Below are 21,278 nucleotides of genomic sequence, written 5' to 3' on the forward strand. Positions count from 1 at the left end.
GTGAGTTGCCATACACTTCTGAACTCTAGCCCTGTTTGCTTGTCTGTTCACACAATTTCCGAGTCTTTCAGATACTTCCCCACTTAAGCACAGCCACATAACTACAGAGTGACATCAGAGGCTCAGATGACAGGCAGGACAGAGGAGAGCTGCCAGGGCAAAGGCTCCCAGAGGACAGCCAGCAGCTGCTCTGACACTGTCAGACGGGGTGAGGTGCTGCATCCTTTCAAACACATCCCTTCAATATTAGCGCAGGAAGTGACAATCACACACCCCTACCCCACATGCCCAATGAAGATCTCAGCCAGAAACACCAAGGATTGTAGCACTAAAAAAAAAACCAAAACAAAGCAAAAAACACAAAAGGCTTCCACTTATTTAAAAGAAAATTCAGTTAGCAGAAGTGTTAAAAGTCTTGTGTTATAAACTAGGTAAGCATCAAGGCTGTGGTATGAACTTAAAAATTTTCTTCTTAAAGACATTTTATAGCAAAATGCCTAAGATTACAAACACAAGTGGATATTTTCCTCTGCCCTATATAAGCTTTGTACATTTAAATGGTCCATATATATCTTAAAAGTCAGACTGGAGTCAAGCTGAGCACCCACCTCTGGTGCTTAGTTCTTGATATGCTCACAGTTGCACAGTTGCCCATTTGTCCCAAAGTCTGTTCAGTCTTTACTCAGGAGAGTTAGAAGGGAGCTATCGACTGGTGTTTGATTCTGCTGATAAAGTACAGCCTTCCTCAGCTCCCTTCTGTACCTGCTGGCTCTGAGGATTATTTATAAACTGTTTTCAACTTTTTAGTGTGGCATATTAAGTCTTGTCAAGTGTGTTGGCTTACTGAAATCCTATGGTAGCAGACAGAGCTTATCAGAACAGTCTCACATGTGAGCAGAGGTGTTAAAGCAGCCAGACAAGTAATAGAGGACACAAACACACACACAAAACAAACAAACAAGAAGAGTAACTAGAGATCAGGACACAATTCACGAGCTTAACATGCAAGAGCCAGAACAGAACCCATCTAGCAGAAAGCTTCAGGCACCATCCAGGATTCTGTCCACGGTCCAAAAAAAAACAGCAGATGCGCTTCAGGAAGAACTCTGGCTGCACTGAGCAGACAAGAGGTAGGAAAAAGGCTCTGTATCAGTGATGACTCCTCCCATGTCGCAAGTGCAGGCTGCAGGGCCAGCAGCACCGCAAGCTCCCCCGCCTGGCCGTGACAAGAGGCAGGATCCTCTGCGCAGAAGGAGCAAGCACTGTCTAGGAATAAATAGCAAGTTGTATTTTCATGGTCCATTAAGTCCTTGGCTTCTTTGTTGAGACGACTAGTAAAGAGATAATTACTGCCAAATGAGGTGGTGGGCTACATGAAGTGGTCGCCAGCTAAGTGAAGAACACCCTCTTGTATTATGAAAGTTCTTGAGAATTCCCATTTCACAGATTTTCCTGAAAACATAGACAGGTTAGCTAGATTAGCCCAGAATGTGGGTTGCAAGCTCTGGGAGGACAGGAGAAACTCAGCTTCCAGCTCCTGCTCTGCCCCTTATTAGAGCAGGGATTGCAACTTTGGTTGTTGACATCCAGTTGAACACGCTGACCACAAATCTCCTGGATTTTATGCTGGTTTCTCTATTTCGGCTGCTAGCTAAAACAATTAGGGCACTCAGCTCAGCTGAACGCTTTAAGAGGAAGAGCGCCTTGACCCCTTTTCACATAGAGAAAATGTAATTGTTCATACTGTGTAGCACAGCTCCAACAGGAGAGACAAGCCCTACCTCAGCACAGCTGATCCCACCATTGTAAGGCACTACTTGCCATGGGGGAAGAGCAGTGTTCGAGCCTCTGATCTGAAACAAGCAGAATGCTAATAGGAACCTAAATGCACTAAACAGCAGCTATATTTACTACAGCCAGAAGTTTTCAACAGAAATTGCCTCTTTAGTAAAAAACACACGATGTACAATCTCTCAAAAGACTTTGGATTCAGAAAATCAGCAACTTTTGCTGGGAATAAAGAATGAATAAATCCCATTTACTTGGAAAGTTCCTACCAAGTACTCCCGCCTGTCAGCCCATTGGGGACTGAACTGGAAACAGCTTACTCCTCTGGATCTCTGGGGCACAGGCTCCATTGGCAGTGACCATCAAGGGTTACTAACCAAAACTGGGGGAATGCTGTATAACATAACATCCAGCATTTTTTTAGCACGTACAAATTCAAAGACTCTTAAAACACATTTGTCTAAATTATCCACGTAACACCCCAAAGCAGCCTCATCTTACTAGGGTACGAACAAATGAATGCAGTGATAATTTTTGACTAAGGCTACCAAGCAAGCCACTGCAAAGCTTGGGAACCTCAGCTTCCCTGCTGTACTCATTTCTTTAGGGATCATCTCCCCTGTAACGCGATTTTCAGTGTATATGGGTTTCTAGCATTTTGAAGTCAAATACATCTATCTGAGGACAAAACTCTTCTTAACAAATTCAGATGAGTTTAGAGAGCCAAAGAACTGGGCCATATTTTCAGAATGGTTCACCATTGTATCATACAGAAGAAGTGCAGAACCAATTAATACTTGCTCCTGCTCCTTGTGGCACATCTCCTCTTCCTATGCAACGCTACCAGCTACTGCCACATAGATGGATTACCCCGAGGATCTTTGCTTCCTGGCAGATAAGATGCTGTATTTTTCTGTCCAGATACTATGCAGACTGATTCTCAAAAAAAGCAGAATGGATGCACTTACAGCCTTAACAAAGAAAAGGCTTACGCTCTGAATTTATCTAGCATCCTGTCTCTCCCTTCTCCACCCTTGCAGCCATCTTCTTTGGAAAAAGAAACTTGAGCGTGCATTTGTGAAAATTTGTTTCCTCAGCTGAACAGAGTTAAACCATAAAAGCCTAAAGTCAGCTCATCCAGATAAAGAAAGTGCAGCATGGAGGAATAAATCTGTTCAGAGCTCGTCGCCTCCTGAATGTCACCTGTCCTTCAGACTGCTGCTGGAACCTCTTCCTCAGATTGTCTGTTCTCACCTGTGAATGAGCGCTATTGTGTGCGCTGGCTGTTGGTAGCAGAATTCAATATCAAAGCCTCAAGCCTCGTTCCAGCTGCACATGGTCCTACAGTGACTCGTCCAGCTGCCAGCCGGCCAGGCTGGCAGTTCAGCCCTGCCAGCTGAGCTGTACGCCTCCCTGGGGAGGCACGGAGTGTTCCTTGGCCTCCGAGACCCCAAGCCCTGGCTGGGATTTCATCTCCGCAGCCAGCACCCTCACCTGGTTTCTGGGAAGCCATTAAAAGGCCAGTTAGAGCCTGCCACATATCTACACAAGAAGCGATCTTCAGCAACCAGGCTGAAGAAGTGGGGGGAACATCAAGTTTTCCCCTCGTTTCTCTCGCTCTCCAGTGACTCAGCCCCTCGGCCCAAGAGCCACAGGGGCAGGGCCTGAACCTGTGCATTAGGTAACAACACTATGCTCACCACAACAGCCATGTAATTTCTTTACAGATTGAGCACAACTAAGTCTAGGAAGGGTTAAAATACTCCTAATTTTTTTTTGGTGGTCTTTGGGTACAGAATCTCTTATAATAAGACTATTTGTATTCATACTGGCAGAGTAAACACTACATGTTCATGCCCAGGCAGCTCTGTGCTTGTAATTTCAGCAAGAACAGAGCTATGTCCCTGAGGGACTTTGCTATTTCCCCAGTCACCATCCACTCAAACACTGAATGAGAGCAGAGAAAGAGAGAAAGATGATGGCATAAGCCTCCACAGCACCGCAGCCTCAGCTTTCACCAAGAATGCAGAGAATAGCTCTTTTCAGGTTTAATTATACTAGTTAAAACATTTCTCCTATAGGCCAGCAAAAACCAAGGATGTAGTGCTCCTATAGTCACCATTTACTGATTAGGATCAATTTGAAACATCATATTCAAAACCTTCCCCTGATAAGACACACACAGTAAATAGTGATGAAACCCCCTGTTTCTTACCCATACTTGATGTTTTTGAACAGAGCTTTTGCAAATCTTAAGTTATATATCTAGTAAAAGGATGGTGCTTGTTCAATGATGCCAAGAAAAATGAATGATATCACCACTTAGAACCATTCAAATTTAAATTACTGTAGGAACATTCACTTACTGAATCCCACCCACCCTAGGGGAAAAAAAAAAACACCACCAAAAAAACACACCACCGCATCTTCTACTATTTAGCTTTATTCTCCAGTCATTTCAATGCTGTAATCTTTGGCTTGCTAATGTAATGACATACCAGCAAAAGCCCACCACAACAGAACAGCCTCCTCCTGCTTGAGCTGAAGAAGTAACTCTACTACCCCGACAGCATTAGCAGGTTGTTAGTCTCTAGTAAATCATTCACTAGAGGGGGATGTTGCACACGCCTTTCCAGTGTGCTACACAAACACCACATGGCGAGTATTTAAATGGAAAGCATAAAATTGGGTTTTCATTTTTTTAAGCAAATAAAAACATTTCTGTTTAGTCTTGTAAAACATATTTTGCTCAAATACAAACCCCAGTTACCTGGAATCGCTGAATGAGCACTTTTTAATTACAAAGGAAAAACAGCATTGGCACAGGTTTGAAATGGAATCATCATTTACTATGGAGGTTAAAATACCCATTGTATGGAAGGTATTAATTTTTAATGAAACAAAAATCTCATTTTCAAGAGAGGGATTTCATCTGTGAAAGACTGAATGAATAGATTTTTTGCCTGGCTAGTGAATTTTCATTACAATTGTCAAACCTAGTCCAAAACACAATGTACTGCAGGACAGGGAAAGAAAAGTAGCATTAAAGAAAGTACAACTTGCCTCATTTCCTCCCGGCAGCCTGTTCATGTGCACGAGCTGGCCCTGATCATCCAACACCAATTCGGTGTATGTTAGTATGTCAGAAGGCAGCGGTGGTGTTGGCAGCAATGCATGTTCATTCATAGAATCCCAGAGTTTAATCAAAGACTAGACAAGGAAAAAATAAATTCTTGTTAAAACATCATCTGCAAATACTTTTATTCAATCCACTGTGACTTAATATTCAAGACAGAACACTCCGAAATTCCCTCCCCTCAGTCTGACTGACAATATTCAGTGGATATCACTTACTTTGGAATTTAAACTATGAAACAGTTTCACCCAAAGTAGTGTAATTCAATTTATGTGATTCAGCATAGAACCCAGCAAATCAGACACACAAATTCTGCAACTCATTAACACATTCAATGACAGACGAGTCCTATCCTAGGAACTATCACCCCTGCACTGTCTAACCCTCCAGGGAAGGCTAGATAACGGGGTGGGGAAACAAAGAAACTTAAACAAGAAACTGAAGGTGGTTTACAAAGTAGACTCAATCCATAGCTACATAAACCCTGGGGGACCATTGTTAGCCACTCCAGGCTACTTGTTTCCCTGACAAGTAAGGATGGCAACTGATAGAAGTGCTTTGCAAGTACAAAAGTTTGGAACAACCCCCTGGGCCTTAAGAACGCTCACCTGCCGAAACATCTCAGGAATGTCATAGACGTATGATGTCCCTAAAGACTGTGCCTGGAATCTCTTGGACTGCAGCAGGTCTTTGGTCACGTACGGGGTATTGATCAGCATCCCATGAAGTGGTCCCTGTTTATCCCCATATGCCTGGAACATAATCTGCAGTACAAAACACAACCAATTACTGATGAATCCACTGGTTCCATACACACCTCATCCAGATTTTACCAAAAATCAGCAGGCTATTCCAGACCAATCAGGCTTGTTTCTGTTCTCTACAAATATGTTAATACTCACACATAGCGTAACACTGTGTTTCATCATGCATTACTACCCTTTGGAGACACTGCTGGACCATTACTGCACAGCTCTGAGTATCACTGACTTATTACCATATCACAGCAGAAAGCAAAGTGAACAGAGCCACATCCCCACAGAAAAAAGCCTGTGACTTAGATGACTTCACATTCACCAGTATTTCCCCTGACACCGTATCTATGCCGATGGATTGTGATAGCCGGGAGAGAGAAAAGAATTCTGTTATTTATGTAGTCGAACAGCACGGTATCCGTATCTCCACTGACTGATCATGGAAGCTAGGTCAAGACTTGCATATGGCATTTGGCTTGAAGTTTTGATATTGTAAGTTTAAAAGATTTTCCCAGAGTAGCGACATGAATTATCAACCGCCATGCCTCACAGCACTATATATTCCACTCAGCCAGGACTCGGAAGGAAATCTATTTCAACTTAGAAACAGGAGGAGCACTGCTTAACTGGGACAACACTGCACAAATGCTGCTTCACAGAAACCTGCCTGACAGAAGCAACACAATCAGGCTGTTTTTAACAGGATGGTCATCAGATCTGACGTTACAAACAGATCTTTTTCTAATTGAACATAATCAATCGAAGAATTTCACTAAAGATACAATTCAGTAAGTAAAGCCAATTTTAGTTTTTAGGTTAAAAACAATACATGCTCTCTTTTGTCTTCACAAACAGTAGCTTCTTCAATGGGAGAAGTATTTATTCAGGGTAACAAGTATTTGTGACAGTGCCTGCATTAGGATCTGTTACTGCACTTGGGGTCCAATTCTCCTTAAATCTGCAGAAAGCTTCAGAGCACTTCTGTGGGAGCTGAGAAGTCTTTACTGAGTATCACCACTCATTACCACAGAAACTGTGAAATGAAATTGGGGTCATTCCCTCATGATTAATCTATTTTTCCATTCTTCAGAAGTCATGAAAATGCTCAGCACCCAATACATCAGTAATGTCTGAACTCTTTTAAAAGGATACTCTAAGTTCAAAATAACACTCCAAAAACACAAGAAAAAATACACGGATCTGAACCTGTCCCATAAACCTCTGTCATGAGGGGGAGATTTACCAAAGTTTCTTAAAAAACTAACACCTTCAAGCTTTGTAAGACAAACCTTCCTCCCAACTAGTCAAAGAGTTAATTGAAACAATTCCTATCAGTATAATTTTTTAACAGAAACTGGTTTAACATTCTGGGGAAAAAAAAATCAAATAAAAAAGTCAAATACTGGAAGAGTTGCTAAAAGCCATACACACACAAGTGCATTCCCCTAGCTTTAAAAAAAAAATAAAGCTCATCAGAGACAGAGTTTAAGAGGAAAGGTGACCTTCACAAATGACTAACAAAACTCAAGTGTTAAGTTCAGCTACTGGAGATTATTAAAATGTTCTTTTCTCTCTTCATCTCCAATCAGAGGCAGAAATGAAGTAAAACATACAGACACTATCTGTTCTAGGATCTCCAGAACTGGACAGACTGTAAGGCTAGGCAGCTTGCTGGAAAAATTTAAATGGAGAAAAGGGGGAGAAAAGGTGACTCAGCACTTTGTGTTTAATACCGATGGTGCCCAAGTGATTTATTCTGCTGCTACTACTGCATGGCAGAGAGATTATTACAGAGGGAGATGTAAACATTTCTATATTTAAATATTTTTCATGCATCCTATGCTCCATGTATTTTAGCATATGTAGGTATTTCAGTTAATCACACTGTTCCTACGCCATGAAAAGCAGAAATACCAGAATAGTCACAACCATTACAAAAGAGTCCATTATGCTTCATAAAAATGATATAAAACCACCTTCAGTAATTTTATATCATCCTACCCAGGTCATTCCCTGTATCTTTAGAATTTAAAAGACAAGTTCACAGATTTTCTCTATCTACTCAGGGAAACGTATAATTAATAATATCTTTTATTATGACCTACAGGATGAGCACCAACAGTCATTACTTTTCTATTACTTTTTTGAGCACCCTGACACAGAGGAAAACAGATATACAAATTACTTAAGGTACATACAAAGCAATTAGAAGAAATGCACTTTTACATAACTGATCACATTCTGCACACCTACACGCCTATTGCAAGATTATCTTCACAGTCGTCTTCCTTTGGCAAAGCTGAATGGCAATTTTCTATCACCTGAAAACCTTGCACACTGCAGAAAAGCCTCACCAGCTATAATGTGTCCCCCCGCAATGTTTTGCTCATCAAACCACGGAGCCATATGGGACCGTACCTGTCCTGTTCTGGAGTCTGTCACTTCTTTGTATAGGCTGATGTCCAAATAGTAGCCCGACTCGTTGGTCAAGAACAGACGAATGGGAATCGCCTTCCCAGTCGGTGTCAAACGAATGTTGATCTTCAGTTCGGCTTGGAGGACACGGAGTTTCCACAGGCGACTCCCGTAGCGCATCACCATGCTCCGCACAGATTCTTCAATCTTAAAACACACGAGAAGAACTTCCCTCACCTCTCTGGACACGTCCACCGCTTTGCCACCCTGCCATCCCACTGCTGTATGGTCCTGCCCAAAGGGGCACCCAGCATCCAGAAGAGGAGGGAGGGAAGCACCAAACAGCAGCATGTACCTGGTGCTGTCCTGGGACCTCGGTGGCCTCTCTGTTCCCATCCCTACACGCCTTGAGACAGGCAGGAACCGAACTCAACCTGGGGACTACTGAGGCAGAGGGACAGCACCGGTTTCACATCCCTTTTCCTCCTGGCACACCACACCCCAGCAAGGCACAGTGTGCCCACTGCTTCCCCCCCATCTACCTTTCCTCCTGCAGGCATAGCTGACAGCTAAGAACTACAAAGTGCAGGAAAGCAAACTCCTTGACAAACAGTTATGTAGTACTTATATGCACAATAATCATGTTTCACCACACATGCGGTACGGTGCTTTAAATCCACAAAGCAATTACTAGTTGGAGCTTGGCCTTCTGGTGTTCTATTAAAGTTTATAATATACTACTGTTGGCAAATAGCACATATTAGAAGAAGGCAATTTATAGGCTGTTTTTAGCATTCTTTCAAAAAATAAAAAGTCTCTTTTTCATGGCAGCTCAGGGAAAAGTCATGGTACGTATCTGAGGGCAGCCTAACTTCCAGGGGCTGAATATCCCAGCTTCTTTTGAATTTTCTGGGAACTAAAGATTTTGGATGTGCTGAGAGAGGATTTATTCAAAAGAGATTTAAGCCACCAGTTTTTAATCATCATTTAAAAGTCAGCAAGTAAGAGATACTTATTTTGATAACCAATTCATCTTTTTAAACTTTCAGTCATTCTCATAAGGAAAGGTCAGCTCTCATCTTTTGGCAACCATGAACAGAATGTTGATTTCCAACTAAATGCAGCCTTTGCAGTTTATTTGGGACATTCTTTGTGGTAGTTCTGCTAACCAGAAACATGCTTTATGCCTAAACACTTCCATTTATGCATCTACAAAGCCTAATGTTCATTTATTTATAATGTTGATCGCTCTGACTTTGTATCAGAGAATGAAAATGAGGCACTTTTTGTAGCTGAATTTACAAACTCTTTTTAAGTTCACGGTTTATCTCACATTTTATTTGGATACAGTCTGGACTTTTGTAACAAACAGAAGAGCGTTTAAAGCTATTTCCATATTAAAATTATCTCAAACATAGAAGAAAAGATAAGTTTAGTTTCAAATACAAAACGTATTTTTAATAAACCGTGCCTTAGTTTACACAGAGGAAGCGAGCCACATTGCCTGAAGGACAGCATTACTCCACTAAAAATATAAGCTCTGCTACTTCTGAAATCTTACATTTAATATTTATTCATAGACTGGAAAAAAACCCACAGCTTGCTTCCTTCCTCACTGCCAAATAAGGCTCCTAAAGTGAAACAAACTAATTGCTTGTCTTAACTAGCTAAAATAAAAACCATTCTCTCTGCTTTTGAAGAGAAGTTTGTTTACCAGTTCAACAAGTAATCTTTAGAGATGTCCATTACTTATGTGACTCCACTTTCTTTACTGAAAAGCAAAACGCCAGTATTTGTTCAGTAACTAAACTGACCCCTAAAAGTGTTACCACTTTTAATACTGGTCCCCAATTTCTTGCATTTTCTGTTATAAAATGGCTAGTAGAAACTACATGTCATTCACCAAATGGTATTAAAATGTACTTAATCAATAGGTGCATTTACATAGCATAAAAAGGCAACAAAAGACCATTTAATTCTAGTGAGTAAAGCCCAAGAAGAACAAAACAGTTCAAAATTAGGGAAGAGATCATACCTTAGAGGGGTCCATGATGACAGTAGGCACAAAATTTAAGAAGATGTGATTGCAGTCAGTGCGCACGTTGGTGTTGTTAAATGCTACTTCCAATTCATCCATGGCTTCCAAAAGCAATCGCTCTCCCTCATTTTGAAGATATTCAAACGAGGCTTCCTGCCAGACAGTGCCAACAAATAAATTATTTTCTACTCAAAAATCATAGCCCAAGAATACAGTGTTTGAAAAACTGAAGAAGGACTTGACTAAGAAAAGAGGTAACATCAGTTTCAGCAGGACATGCACCCCTGAAACAGATCCATGACAGTTACAGAGCCACTACTCCCACTGCCTGGACTCGCATACCCGGCTGACTTGCGCCCTCATTTAGGTCAGCATAAATGCAAAACTAAACAGGGCAAACCATTATTGTAGCAGGGCAGAAGAAACACAAACACTATTGCCTCAAAATGCAAGGATTTCTGACTATCCACTTGGGCCACAGAAAAATGTCCTTGAAGCAAAGGAATACTAGGTCTTCGGACATAGGCTTCTGCAGAGTCAGCACGAGCAAAGAGGCGGCACACATCCACAGTATTCTCTCTACACCAGCAATGTGTTTGCGTGCAGGTTCCTTGAATGACTGTTTCACACACTGTCTTGGAAAGAGACCTTGCAGGGGTGACAAAACTCACCTTGGTAACCAGATCCGAGTGCCTTATGATAGCCCTCACGAAGAACCTGTAGTCTGTCACTTCTGTCCCCACTTCAACTTTAGCTGCTCCCAGGTAGAGATGCATTTTGTGATTGGCACATGGGATGGCAGTGAGATCAAAGTTTCGCATTCGATTCAACTCCAGCTGAAAAGCCAGAGCTGGCTCCAGATGACGGTAAATCCTGTCTTCCTCAAACTGGAGGCACCCAGCATCATACAGGTAGAAAAGGGTATAAAAGAGGAGGGTGGGTTAAAAAGTTGGAACACTGAGGATGGGAAGAACTAGACAACACCCCTTATGAAATTTTATATTTAATTAAAATTAAAATGGATCCAACTCGGAATTTTCTCTCTCATGCAAAGTCATTAGCACTGAGCCATGTTGAAATTGTTGAAATACTGAGAGTAGAAGACAAGCTGCGAGACAGCAAGTTCTCAAGCTCACTCCTCCAAACCCCTCTGTTTCACAGAAGCCAAGGAAGTTTGTTATGATTCTAAGTACTGAATCATTGTACTGCCTCCAATGTTCTCTTGTTACACTGTGACTAAAATCTGCATAAACAGTAGCTTCAGGTCAGGCTTCCAAATGCATCAATTTTCATCCCCAAGTACCAGAGACTTGTCATTGTTACTGATATCAGCTGCTGCATGTGCGGAAGACTGGCCTAGCAAGGGAGGAGAAAACATTGCACAAGGCAGTGAAGTTGGGCTGAAGTAGCTCCCACACCCCTAGACTGCCAACAACAGCTACATGAAAGGATAAAGTCAACACTTAAGAGGAAAGTATTAAGAATATACAACTTACCTTATCCCGGGCACGGAATGTGAAGAACTTGGGAAATTCCCTCTGTTTGAAAATAAAAACAGTTATGTTAGCCCTCCAAAAGTAAGCTATCTGATCTACTCAGAGCGCTCACAGCCCAGACTTGGCGTAGCACCACAGCAGAGGAGATGACAGATGCTACAAGCTCTTTTTTCAAGTCACCAAGGGTGGTGGAAAATCAAGATACCCTCAAGAAGGCAGCAGCAGTATTTTGTCTTCATTGCTAATGCAACAGAAGCTACTTGATTGGCTTTTGATTATTATTGTCAATTATTAACAGACAATAACATGGAACTGTCTAGACGGTAGTGGGAAACTTGTTCTACTTCTACTATGATTGCTGTGGAAATGTTTGGGAGCCATACGACGATATTAACACTCCATTATATAAGCAGATGTACACAAAACAATGATCTGTATTCTATAGCTCTCTTCATACTATTACTGCTAGAAATACTCTCTTCCCAAGGAAAACTATGAATCATAATCAAATAACTTCATCCTCATATATTAAATAGCACTCTACAAAACCAAATATGATTAGGTTTTTCTGTTATTCTATCGCGCATATAAAATCCTAGCAAAAAGCAAAGGCTTTACATTTTTGTGGCATATTACACGAGGAAGACTAGAGAGCATCCTTTTACGTATCCTTCCAGTTTCACCCCAGCAAAGCCATCTATTTCTGTGGAATTACACTTTTACTGGGTAGAGGAACTTTTGCAAATGCTTTGCACCAACTTGAGAATACCAGCCATTTCTGTAATCTTCATTTATGTAATCATCTACGTAATCTTCTAGCTAGTCGTCTTCCTTACCTCCTATAAAAAACAGTCCCCAGAACTTCACCTGATGACTCTGCTGAGCAAAAGAACTTGTGTTTGCCTGGAGTGTGTCTTCCAGACTAGCCAGAGCTACAAGAAATGCTGCCTGAAAATTCAGGCAATGGGCATATTAGGTGAGCCAACCACTTCCATGTTTCCTTACTTCTCTTCCAAATCCCTCCTACCTGTCCTCCTCTGCACGATGCCAATTTCTCCTAACATCAACCATGCTCATTCTATCACTGATGTAATTGCTTTCAAGGCATTTGACTAGTGTTGTGGGCAAATATAATAATTAGACGTGCACACACACAAAAATTCTCAGTGCTCTGGTACCAAAATCCAAAAGAGTGCTCCATTTCCTAGGCAGAAGAATTATACCCCTGCTGTGTTCTAATCAACCAACCATCATCAAGACAATCAAAATAATTTGCCTAAATTAGCCAATCAAGACACCCTGCAAACCACAGAATGTGAAAAGCTACAACAGAAATCATCATAGTTGATTATTATACTAATAATCACGTTAAAAACCTAATGAGATGAGGAAATTGGAAGCTTGCTGGAGCAACTCTCTATTACCTCAACATGCTGGGAACTAATTATATAGACTGTAATTAAAACAAAAACAAACCCAAGCCCAGGCCCTGGCTAAGTTAATAGTTGGTCCAGTAATAAACGGAATAGAATAGGAGATAGTAATAAAGACTGACACTCATGAAAGATCCCAGAGGTACTCTACAAACTTTGCAAACAGATGACATACCACGCTGCCTCCTCTGGCTGAGGAACTGAGCATCCTTACAGTCCATTGCTCTGAACGGCAGCTCAGGGAAAACTTTTTGTGATGACTCCTCTTATTCTTTCATTCTTTGCCTCCTTCCTGACCACTGACATGTGCTACGCAGTGCTTATTCACAGACTCTTATTTTTCATTCCCCAAATATTAATTCAGTTCTCCAAAACTTCCCCCTTATTTATTTTTTTTTTAATATCTAAAGCCTGGACTTTCTTGCTTAAGGTCCCAACACCTCTCCAAAGAGTCCAGTTTCCTACACAAGCTACTGACTGATACATATCTGTACCTGTACTGTAGGCAGTGATTCCCATGTGGCATACCCACATTTGTTCAAATACGATTTTTGCTGATTTGTAAACTAGTTTTCCTTTCATAAGGCTTGCTAAACCAGGTGTGTTGAGCACAAGATTAGTTTCTTGCACTTTCAAGACTCCTAATAACTTCCAGAGTTGTAAGGGATAAGAATGTGGTTCTAGCCTTACATTGTCACCTTGAAAACAGGGGTAAACTAGCCCTCACTGATGCCCAAGCTCTGGGGGAAGAAGCAGTTCTTAGCAGTAAGAGCATCAAACATTTTCCACATCACTAAGCCATTACGCAAAATTTAGCAAGTCATTTCAGTTAATCCTCTAAGTTATTTTAAAATCGGTAAGAAGCCTAAAGAAATCACCACACTCCTTAAGAAACAGGAAACTTTAATTGTATAATTGCATTTTAGAATACAAAACAATACTGAAACAAACAAGATCTTTATTAACGTTGCAGTCATGAGTTCAGCCAGGTAACAAGAGAGACTTTGGCACATGAATGGCCCCCCTCAGTAAAAAAGGCCCACTCCTCTATTTGAAGTCAGAATTTGTTTATATATTCCACTTAACTCTGACACCAGTGTTGGCACTAAAAATGCCTGACTAAGAACCAAATGAGAAGCCCAGAGTCACTTACGTGTCTCCTGGCCTCAGGTCAAGAATACCACCGTGTTCTAGGCCCTTTATACTTACATGAAATCTCTGATCCACCTCATAGTTGACCTGTTTCCTGAAGTCCTTACAAACGAAACATACAAACACAGGAAGACAAGAAAAAAAAAAAAAGCAGAAGAAAGCTAGCAATTAGGATGAAAATCAAAAATTAATTAATTCAAGAATACAAGAGGTGCCAAGATTGTTTACAATTGTAAATTAATTTTCTTAAGCGAATTCATCAAAACCATCTCAAATTTTAGAGAACAAAAACAGTGAGGAGAGCTAAATATAGTTAATACAGCAATTAATTTGGGAAAAACACACATCAAATGTCAATGCTATTATGAGCTAGAAAGCAAAGAGTTCTGAGCAGTATGAGAGATATCAAAATACCTTTTGTGCTACAAGGAAAGTCAGCCTCCGAATCCCATGTTCAATCAGGACTGATTTCTGTAAAAAGGCAAGGATGGGATCAGGTGACTGGATTAACAGAAAAAGAACACATCAAAAACATGTCAAAGTCTTCCATGAACTGAAAAAGCTCTACAGATCCTTCTGCATCTACACTGTAAGTTCCTAGCCCACTTCAGCCTGCTTGCGGCTAGGATTTCTCGTGTGATGATTGTCTAGTAGCACACATAAGCAAATACATTAAATCTGAAGAGGTAAGTAACCAAATCACAAGAACACAGTATTCCAGCTGAGCCTTGCTAACAAGTAAAGCAGAAGAGTCATTCAAGTCTTGCAGGGAATATTCTTGTTCATTTGCCAAAGCAAGTTGGCCTTTTCTGCAAAGATTACCTTTTGAGGGGAGCACACGATAGGCATGGGAAGGCCACAGAAAATGATGGAAAACCAGTTTTAAAGGAACTAACCCAAGGAAGCATGTAGCGCATACTTGTTTTTGGCACAATAAGCACACAGACAACCCAGACCAAAGGAGAGATGTGTCAGTATCGCAAAGGTGAAGTGTGATACGTGTTACTTATTTTTTTCAAATAGACAAGAGAATATCCATTCTGGTTGCTTCTTTATCAAATTCGACTAAGCCATGTTTCAAATGAGTGCTACCATCGGTATTTGCCACACCAATGATCATTTGAGGTGTTAAAACCCCATAATTCTGCTCCCCTTTCTAAAAGTTTTGCCTTTCTCCTCTTTTTTCCAATTTACAAGCAAAGAAAGAAAAGGAAAAAAAAACCTAACAACAAAAAGAAATAAGAACTTAGCTAGACCACGAACAAAACAACCCCTTTCGGCACAGACTGAAATGTTTTACTAAGGTTAAGCCCTTTGAAAATGAGCATCAGTGACTATATTCATGGCAAGAGGAAGAAAATAACTTTAATAATGCCATGATTTAAAAAGCAAAAATTGTTATTGCTTTTAAAATTCCACAAGTGGCAGACAATAACAGCATAGCAACAGGATTCTGATTACATCGTAATAATGTGGGTCTCACAGCAAGTCCACAGCTATTACAGAGCGATTAGCCATCAGCACCTGGAGAAACTCCATTTACACTGACTGCCTCAATCTCCTCCACAAGTCATTTACAAGTATATGATCCTAATTTCTATTAAAAAAACCACACACAACATGCTGGGACTAGAAGATTATTTGGACAATTTGGATCAACCTATTTGATAGTTTAATGTGTTTTGGAATTTTTATTTTATTTCTTTCTTTTTATCCCCTCCCATAAAACGCCTGGAGCATGATCAAGCAGATGAAAAGCAGAACTAGTTTTAATTTTTATATTTGATTATTTTCTTCGCTTAAAGAGACAGGAAGCTGCTGAACTCGCATGGATACCAGCCCCGTTTTGGAACCCCTCATTTCTGCAGAATGTATTACCACCTCCCACTCTGGGAAGTGAAGTTAGAAAATGCCCACTCAGTCCTCCCGTACTCATTGCAGGTACCACGGATGTGGCTGGGTCTCAGTGCCTGATGGGCCATTCACATCCACAAGTCAGTTGAGGAGCTCTTCACACCAACCAGAAAAGAAAGTGCAGGCTGACACCAGAGGACAGAGTGGCCATGAGAAGGCTGTTCCCGACCCACATTGTCTCACAATTGACCACAGGACTAACATTTGGTACTCTGAAGTGTATCCCTTTAGGAAGGAGCAACAGAACATACCGAATTAATTCCACCTTGTGCCAGAAATATCATAGTAGGTGGGGATGTTCTGGCACGCCAACAAGAACAAATCTGAACTGCATTAAGACTATTCATGATACAGAAAATATACGTCACGTTAACATCACTTTCCATGCCTCTGTTACTCACGTAACAACTTTACCACCACAAAGAGGGATATAGCACAGTTTTTCACAGCACCTGGAAATAGATACTCAAGATTGACCTTATGCATTTAAAACCACAAAGGTCTTTTACCTTACCAAAAATTAAAGGGAAGAAGTCCTGACCTGATGGATTAGGATACACTACAAAGAGAAACAATGACCTGGAGGCTTCAGTAAGGTGCAGCTACATCCAGTCGAAGAAGTGGCAAGATTTTAGATGGCATAAATTAAGGGTGTAACTGTTGCATTTATTGTTTTTTAAACAAACAAACAAAAACCCGAGGAACATACTGACTTTTCCCAAAGCAGACAGAACTGTCCTGCACGCTCACAAAGCTCCAGAGAGAGAATCAAGGTAACTTACCTTGCTTTGTGTGAACTCTCTGAACATGGCTGCCAGCCCATCATCATCAACATCACTGTCTGTTTTAATAGCAACATTAAGAATGTGAATGGGCTCCTCACGAGCAGTCTGCAATTTAAAGAAAATACTCCCCGTAAATAAATAGTTAACAACACCTCTGAGTTCTCAAAAGAGGCTCCCTAAATACAACTCTAGAATACAGGCGCCCTAGAGAAAAATGATTTAGCAGATCGTGCTGTAAACCAATGACAACTATGAGCAAAATCCTTTACCAAGCAGCCTAACAGCTTTGCAGTTTCACAGAAGTAAGAATTACTGTCTGCAAACAGCAGCTTCATTTGGAGAATCCAGTTCTGATGGTCACATCTGACTTGGCTACCTCAAAAGTACTTTATTTGGATGCAGAAAGAATGCAGGGTCAGGTCCTTTCTTTACAAGAGGCAGTACAGACAGGACATTAGAGGACTTGAGCATCAGGAAAGGTAGTGTAATTAAGCAAATTCAAAGTGTATGATTAAACAATGTGTGTTTTCATACCTACAACAAAATGAAATAATGTGGAAGCAACAATTACATTAGAGCTCTGAGAAACGACAAATTTAGCATTTAAGAGCCTGTGGTTAACTGTGAAAAACTGAGTATGAACAGGAAATTATCCTTAGTGAGGTGGAGCGGAGGGTAAGATGAGAGATACAAGGACATTAAGGCTGACGATAATATTCTGGAACAAGGCTACAATACTTACGCACATCAAGATCAATGGATCCGTTTAAAACCAAGCCCTATTCTGAATACATACTATTCCAACAGAGCATCCCACTGTTGGAGGACAGGACAGAGCAGTGGGGGAGCTACCTGTGTCTACCTGTGTCTCTAAGGGGAACTGGTCTTCTGCCACTAAGGATTATAAACCATCTGCTTCCTCTGCACCCGTTCTCCACATCAGTGCAAAAACTGAGGGGTTCCTCTCATCTTTTCCTCCTAAAAAGAGTTCCAAGAAGTAGAACAGAAGGAAGAATCAGAATGTAGTGTGACTAGGAAGGGTGTAAGACAGAAAATAAGGCAAGTCAGACTTAAAGGCAGTTGAATATGCAGTGCAATACCATGATGCACAGAGGAGGTCTGAAAATGTCGTCGTGGGTCTAAACTCTCAGTTACGCTGCTGCGTAGCCAGTGATTTTGCCGATGTTAAAAGCTACAAACTAAATTTATATGGAGAGTAAGAGACTTAACCATAGTTTTAGAACAGAGTCAGAAAATGGCCACCTACTTTGAATCACCTGCTGTGGAACACACAAACAAATCACACACATAAATACATAAAGCTCTTAACTCCTGCTTCCAGCACTCAAACTAGTGAAAAGTATCTAGCCTGCAGTCACTGTGGCATTCTGCACGCCTTCTATTTCCAGCCTGAGAACAATCTCAAGAGAAAAAAACTACCGTACCTTGTCTTCATCATACAAGGAAGCATGGCCAGCTTCAGGGAAGGTTGGGCTCTGGGGAGGAGAGTCGCAGAAGCAACCCATCACTTCATCAAAGATTCTGAAATACACCAGAGAAGTATTAGTCATCAACACACTGCTGCTAGCCCACTGAAAGCATACAGCACTACAATCCACAAATCATGTTGCTAAGGGAGGGAGGGAGAGAAAAGGACTCCTTCCCTTTGCAGGACTGAAACTGAAATGATGAGAAGGCAATACCTTCTCCACCCCTCAAACCAAAGCAGAGCCTGGATCTTCTAATATTTGTTACAGATCTTACAGCTGCAGGCCCTCATGACCACTATGGGCTCTGCTGGGGGTTTTTTTGCCTACCCCTAGAAGGTTGAAAGCATAAAGAACACATTGTCCTATGTATATACGCGTGAACAAGAGCATTAGAAGAAATCAGCACATTTGCAAATGATCTCCAATCAGCAGAAATTCAAGATGCTGATCCCTCTGGCTGCAAACTGCTCTTACAGCAGTCTGAAACTTTCAGTTATCTCAAGGAGACAGACAAGGGGATCCAAACAAACTTCCACCTGAGACTCCAAAAACTTATCAGATCAGCTCAGGACCAGTTTAAACCTGACTCTAGACATGGCAAAGATTCTGACCCGTTCCATTTGGGCCCACCTAGGAAGCTGGCAACACAAACAATTACCACCCTTCCCCACATACCTGACAAAATCTTCAAATGTGCGGAAGGAGACCATTCCACCCATCCGCTGGCACGGCGGAGTGAATGAATTGTCTAGCAGTACATCACTCACGCTAGCTACATGGACCATCCCGTAGTGATTGAGGTTGGAAGAGAAGGACATTCTAAATGGCAATTCAATAAGATCACAGTTAGTAGGGACAAGGGAGAGAAGAATATCACTGGAAAAAGATTTGCGCGTGTGCGTATGCTTTGACCACTTGAAGCGTGGCTGTTTATCCAACATAACTGTTGCATGATTCATTAAGATTCTTCAGCACACCAGACTGCTGTGCTGTCTTCTCCAAAGTCCCTGCAATGCTGGCGTGCCTCTGGTGCCATTAATGCCCTTACCTGGACGTTGTCCCAATGTACAGGAACAGTTAAAAGAGTTAGGAAGTAATATTATACCCCTTTAAAAAAAGTATTTCTTAGGATCCCAGGGGAATTATGACTATGCATAGTTGACCGTATTTTTCCTCCTGTATGTTTTGCTGTACAGGTGGAATATTGAGGTAAACAACAATAATTCTAAGCTTTGACACTTTAAAGATTTCATAAATTTTTACAAACTAAGTTGAAGTGTACCAAGCTATATTATCTTATTGCTTCCCCCATTTTTCTGGTCATGTTATAATTTACACTCCTCAAATGCAGTGTGGTACAGTGATCCTTCTAAAATCCTATACTGGAAATAGGGTTTTCTATAGTCTTACACTTGTATTCCTACCCTAAATAAAGTCCTATTACAGTGCCTTCCACTTTAACTGTTGACCAACTTCATGTGCTCCTCCCTCTCATTTAATTCATGCTTTAAAGCCATTGCAACTCCCCCTACTCATTTATTTTGTTCAGTTTTGATTGCTAAAAGGTGGCAGCTGCTAAACAGAAGCAGTTGGCCACAGAACACATCTGTCTTAAGGAGCAAGGAAGGCAGAGCTCCAGACACTTACTACTGTCATACTCACACCTGATGTCTGCTGCTCAAGCACTGAGATACACTGCAGTACACACATCACTCCTACAGGAACAATTCCTTATATAAGAAGTGAGGAGGACTGGAAAAGCTCAGAGGAAGGCACTGAGTAAGAGACTTCGGTTTAAAGCAAGAGCACCATTCACTAAAGGTCAGCATTCCTTCCTGCCAGAGGGAAGGATCCTAAATACATTAAAGTACCACTGAGTTCTCATGCAACGCAACTGCTATGGCAGCACACACCAGCTGTGAAATAGTTTGTGTTATTTCAGGGTTTGGGCTATTATTATGATTATGTTTTTTTAAAGACCCACAATGGTGCAGTCAAGACTAGCATAGGAAGTTTCTCATACAGTGAATAAAAATCTTACAACTAACTAGACATCCTTTCCTAACTACTAGAATTGGTTCTCTGGAATAAAATCTTGGGGAAAAAAAACCCCTCAACAATAATTATTTCTAATTTCTGAACTATGCTACAGAGTCATCTTAATTCACTGAGGGACCTACTTCAAAAGCTCCCTGCAACATGGTGAGACCTTCAAGCTTGCTCTGAAGAGACAGAAATGCCAAGCTGGCACACGGCAGTGCTCTGCGACATAGGAACAGTGCACTCTCACTTGCTCCACTCTCCCCAGGGCTTTGGAAGACAATGACAAAGTTAACTTTCTGTCTTCCCCAACTGGTGCCATAACAGGAGGCAGAAGGCAACAGGAAAAAAGATGAGGGCGCTGACTCAGCACAGCACATGCTTGACTTACAACTTGTAAAGTCAAAAAGATACTCAACTGCATGCTGGATCAGATGCCAGGGGTACAGCAGGCAGAGCAGGGGCCCAGCCATGCTGGCTATGGCACTGCTGCCAGCCACATGGATACAGGACCAAACTGGGGATTGCTGACATTGCTACTTACCAGCTTAACTAAGGTTTCTTTCTTCCCACGTACAGAAAACTGTTGTGATATGGTCCTAAGTATACTGTTAACAAGTCTAAAGTATCACTTTGGTTAATAGCTCTCCATGTTTAAAGTCACTCTACGTTTCTGTAATTTCTCTCTGATTAAGAGCCATGAGACTTTCAAGCCCATTTTTTCTCTTTTTCCCTAAACAGGCTTGTAAGCAGTAATAAATAATAGGTATTCATGTTTTGAAAGAGAAAAATTTTCCAGGACATGCCTTGGTGTACATTCCTTACAACTAATACAA

The 21,278-nt window shown here is 41.2% G+C and overlaps 1 protein-coding gene across 10 annotated transcripts in view; it reads right to left on the minus strand.

Moving 5' to 3' along the window:
- Positions 1-21,278, minus strand: part of ACACA (acetyl-CoA carboxylase alpha) — a 148,031-nt gene that overhangs the window by 58,243 nt on the left and 68,510 nt on the right. For 7 of the 10 annotated variants that reach the window (XM_040577878.1, XM_040577891.1, XM_040577872.1 and 4 more), the window contains 11 exons: positions 19,078-19,221; positions 18,358-18,454; positions 16,910-17,017; positions 14,628-14,684; positions 14,271-14,315; positions 11,629-11,670; positions 10,804-11,019; positions 10,130-10,285; positions 8,098-8,301; positions 5,533-5,688; positions 4,852-4,998 (listed from right to left, as the gene is read on the minus strand). In XM_040577878.1, the coding sequence (XP_040433812.1) occupies positions 4,852-4,998; positions 5,533-5,688; positions 8,098-8,301; positions 10,130-10,285; positions 10,804-11,019; positions 11,629-11,670; positions 14,271-14,315; positions 14,628-14,684; positions 16,910-17,017; positions 18,358-18,454; positions 19,078-19,221 (1,372 nt within the window). The remainder of the gene's footprint in view (positions 1-4,851; positions 4,999-5,532; positions 5,689-8,097; positions 8,302-10,129; positions 10,286-10,803; positions 11,020-11,628; positions 11,671-14,270; positions 14,316-14,627; positions 14,685-16,909; positions 17,018-18,357; positions 18,455-19,077; positions 19,222-21,278) is intronic. The other 3 variants (XM_040577902.1, XM_040577899.1, XM_040577907.1) reach the window with 1 other exon arrangement.

Source organism: Falco naumanni, chromosome 1 (assembly GCF_017639655.2).
Source record: "Falco naumanni isolate bFalNau1 chromosome 1, bFalNau1.pat, whole genome shotgun sequence".
Classification (NCBI taxonomy): Eukaryota; Metazoa; Chordata; class Aves; order Falconiformes; family Falconidae; genus Falco; species Falco naumanni.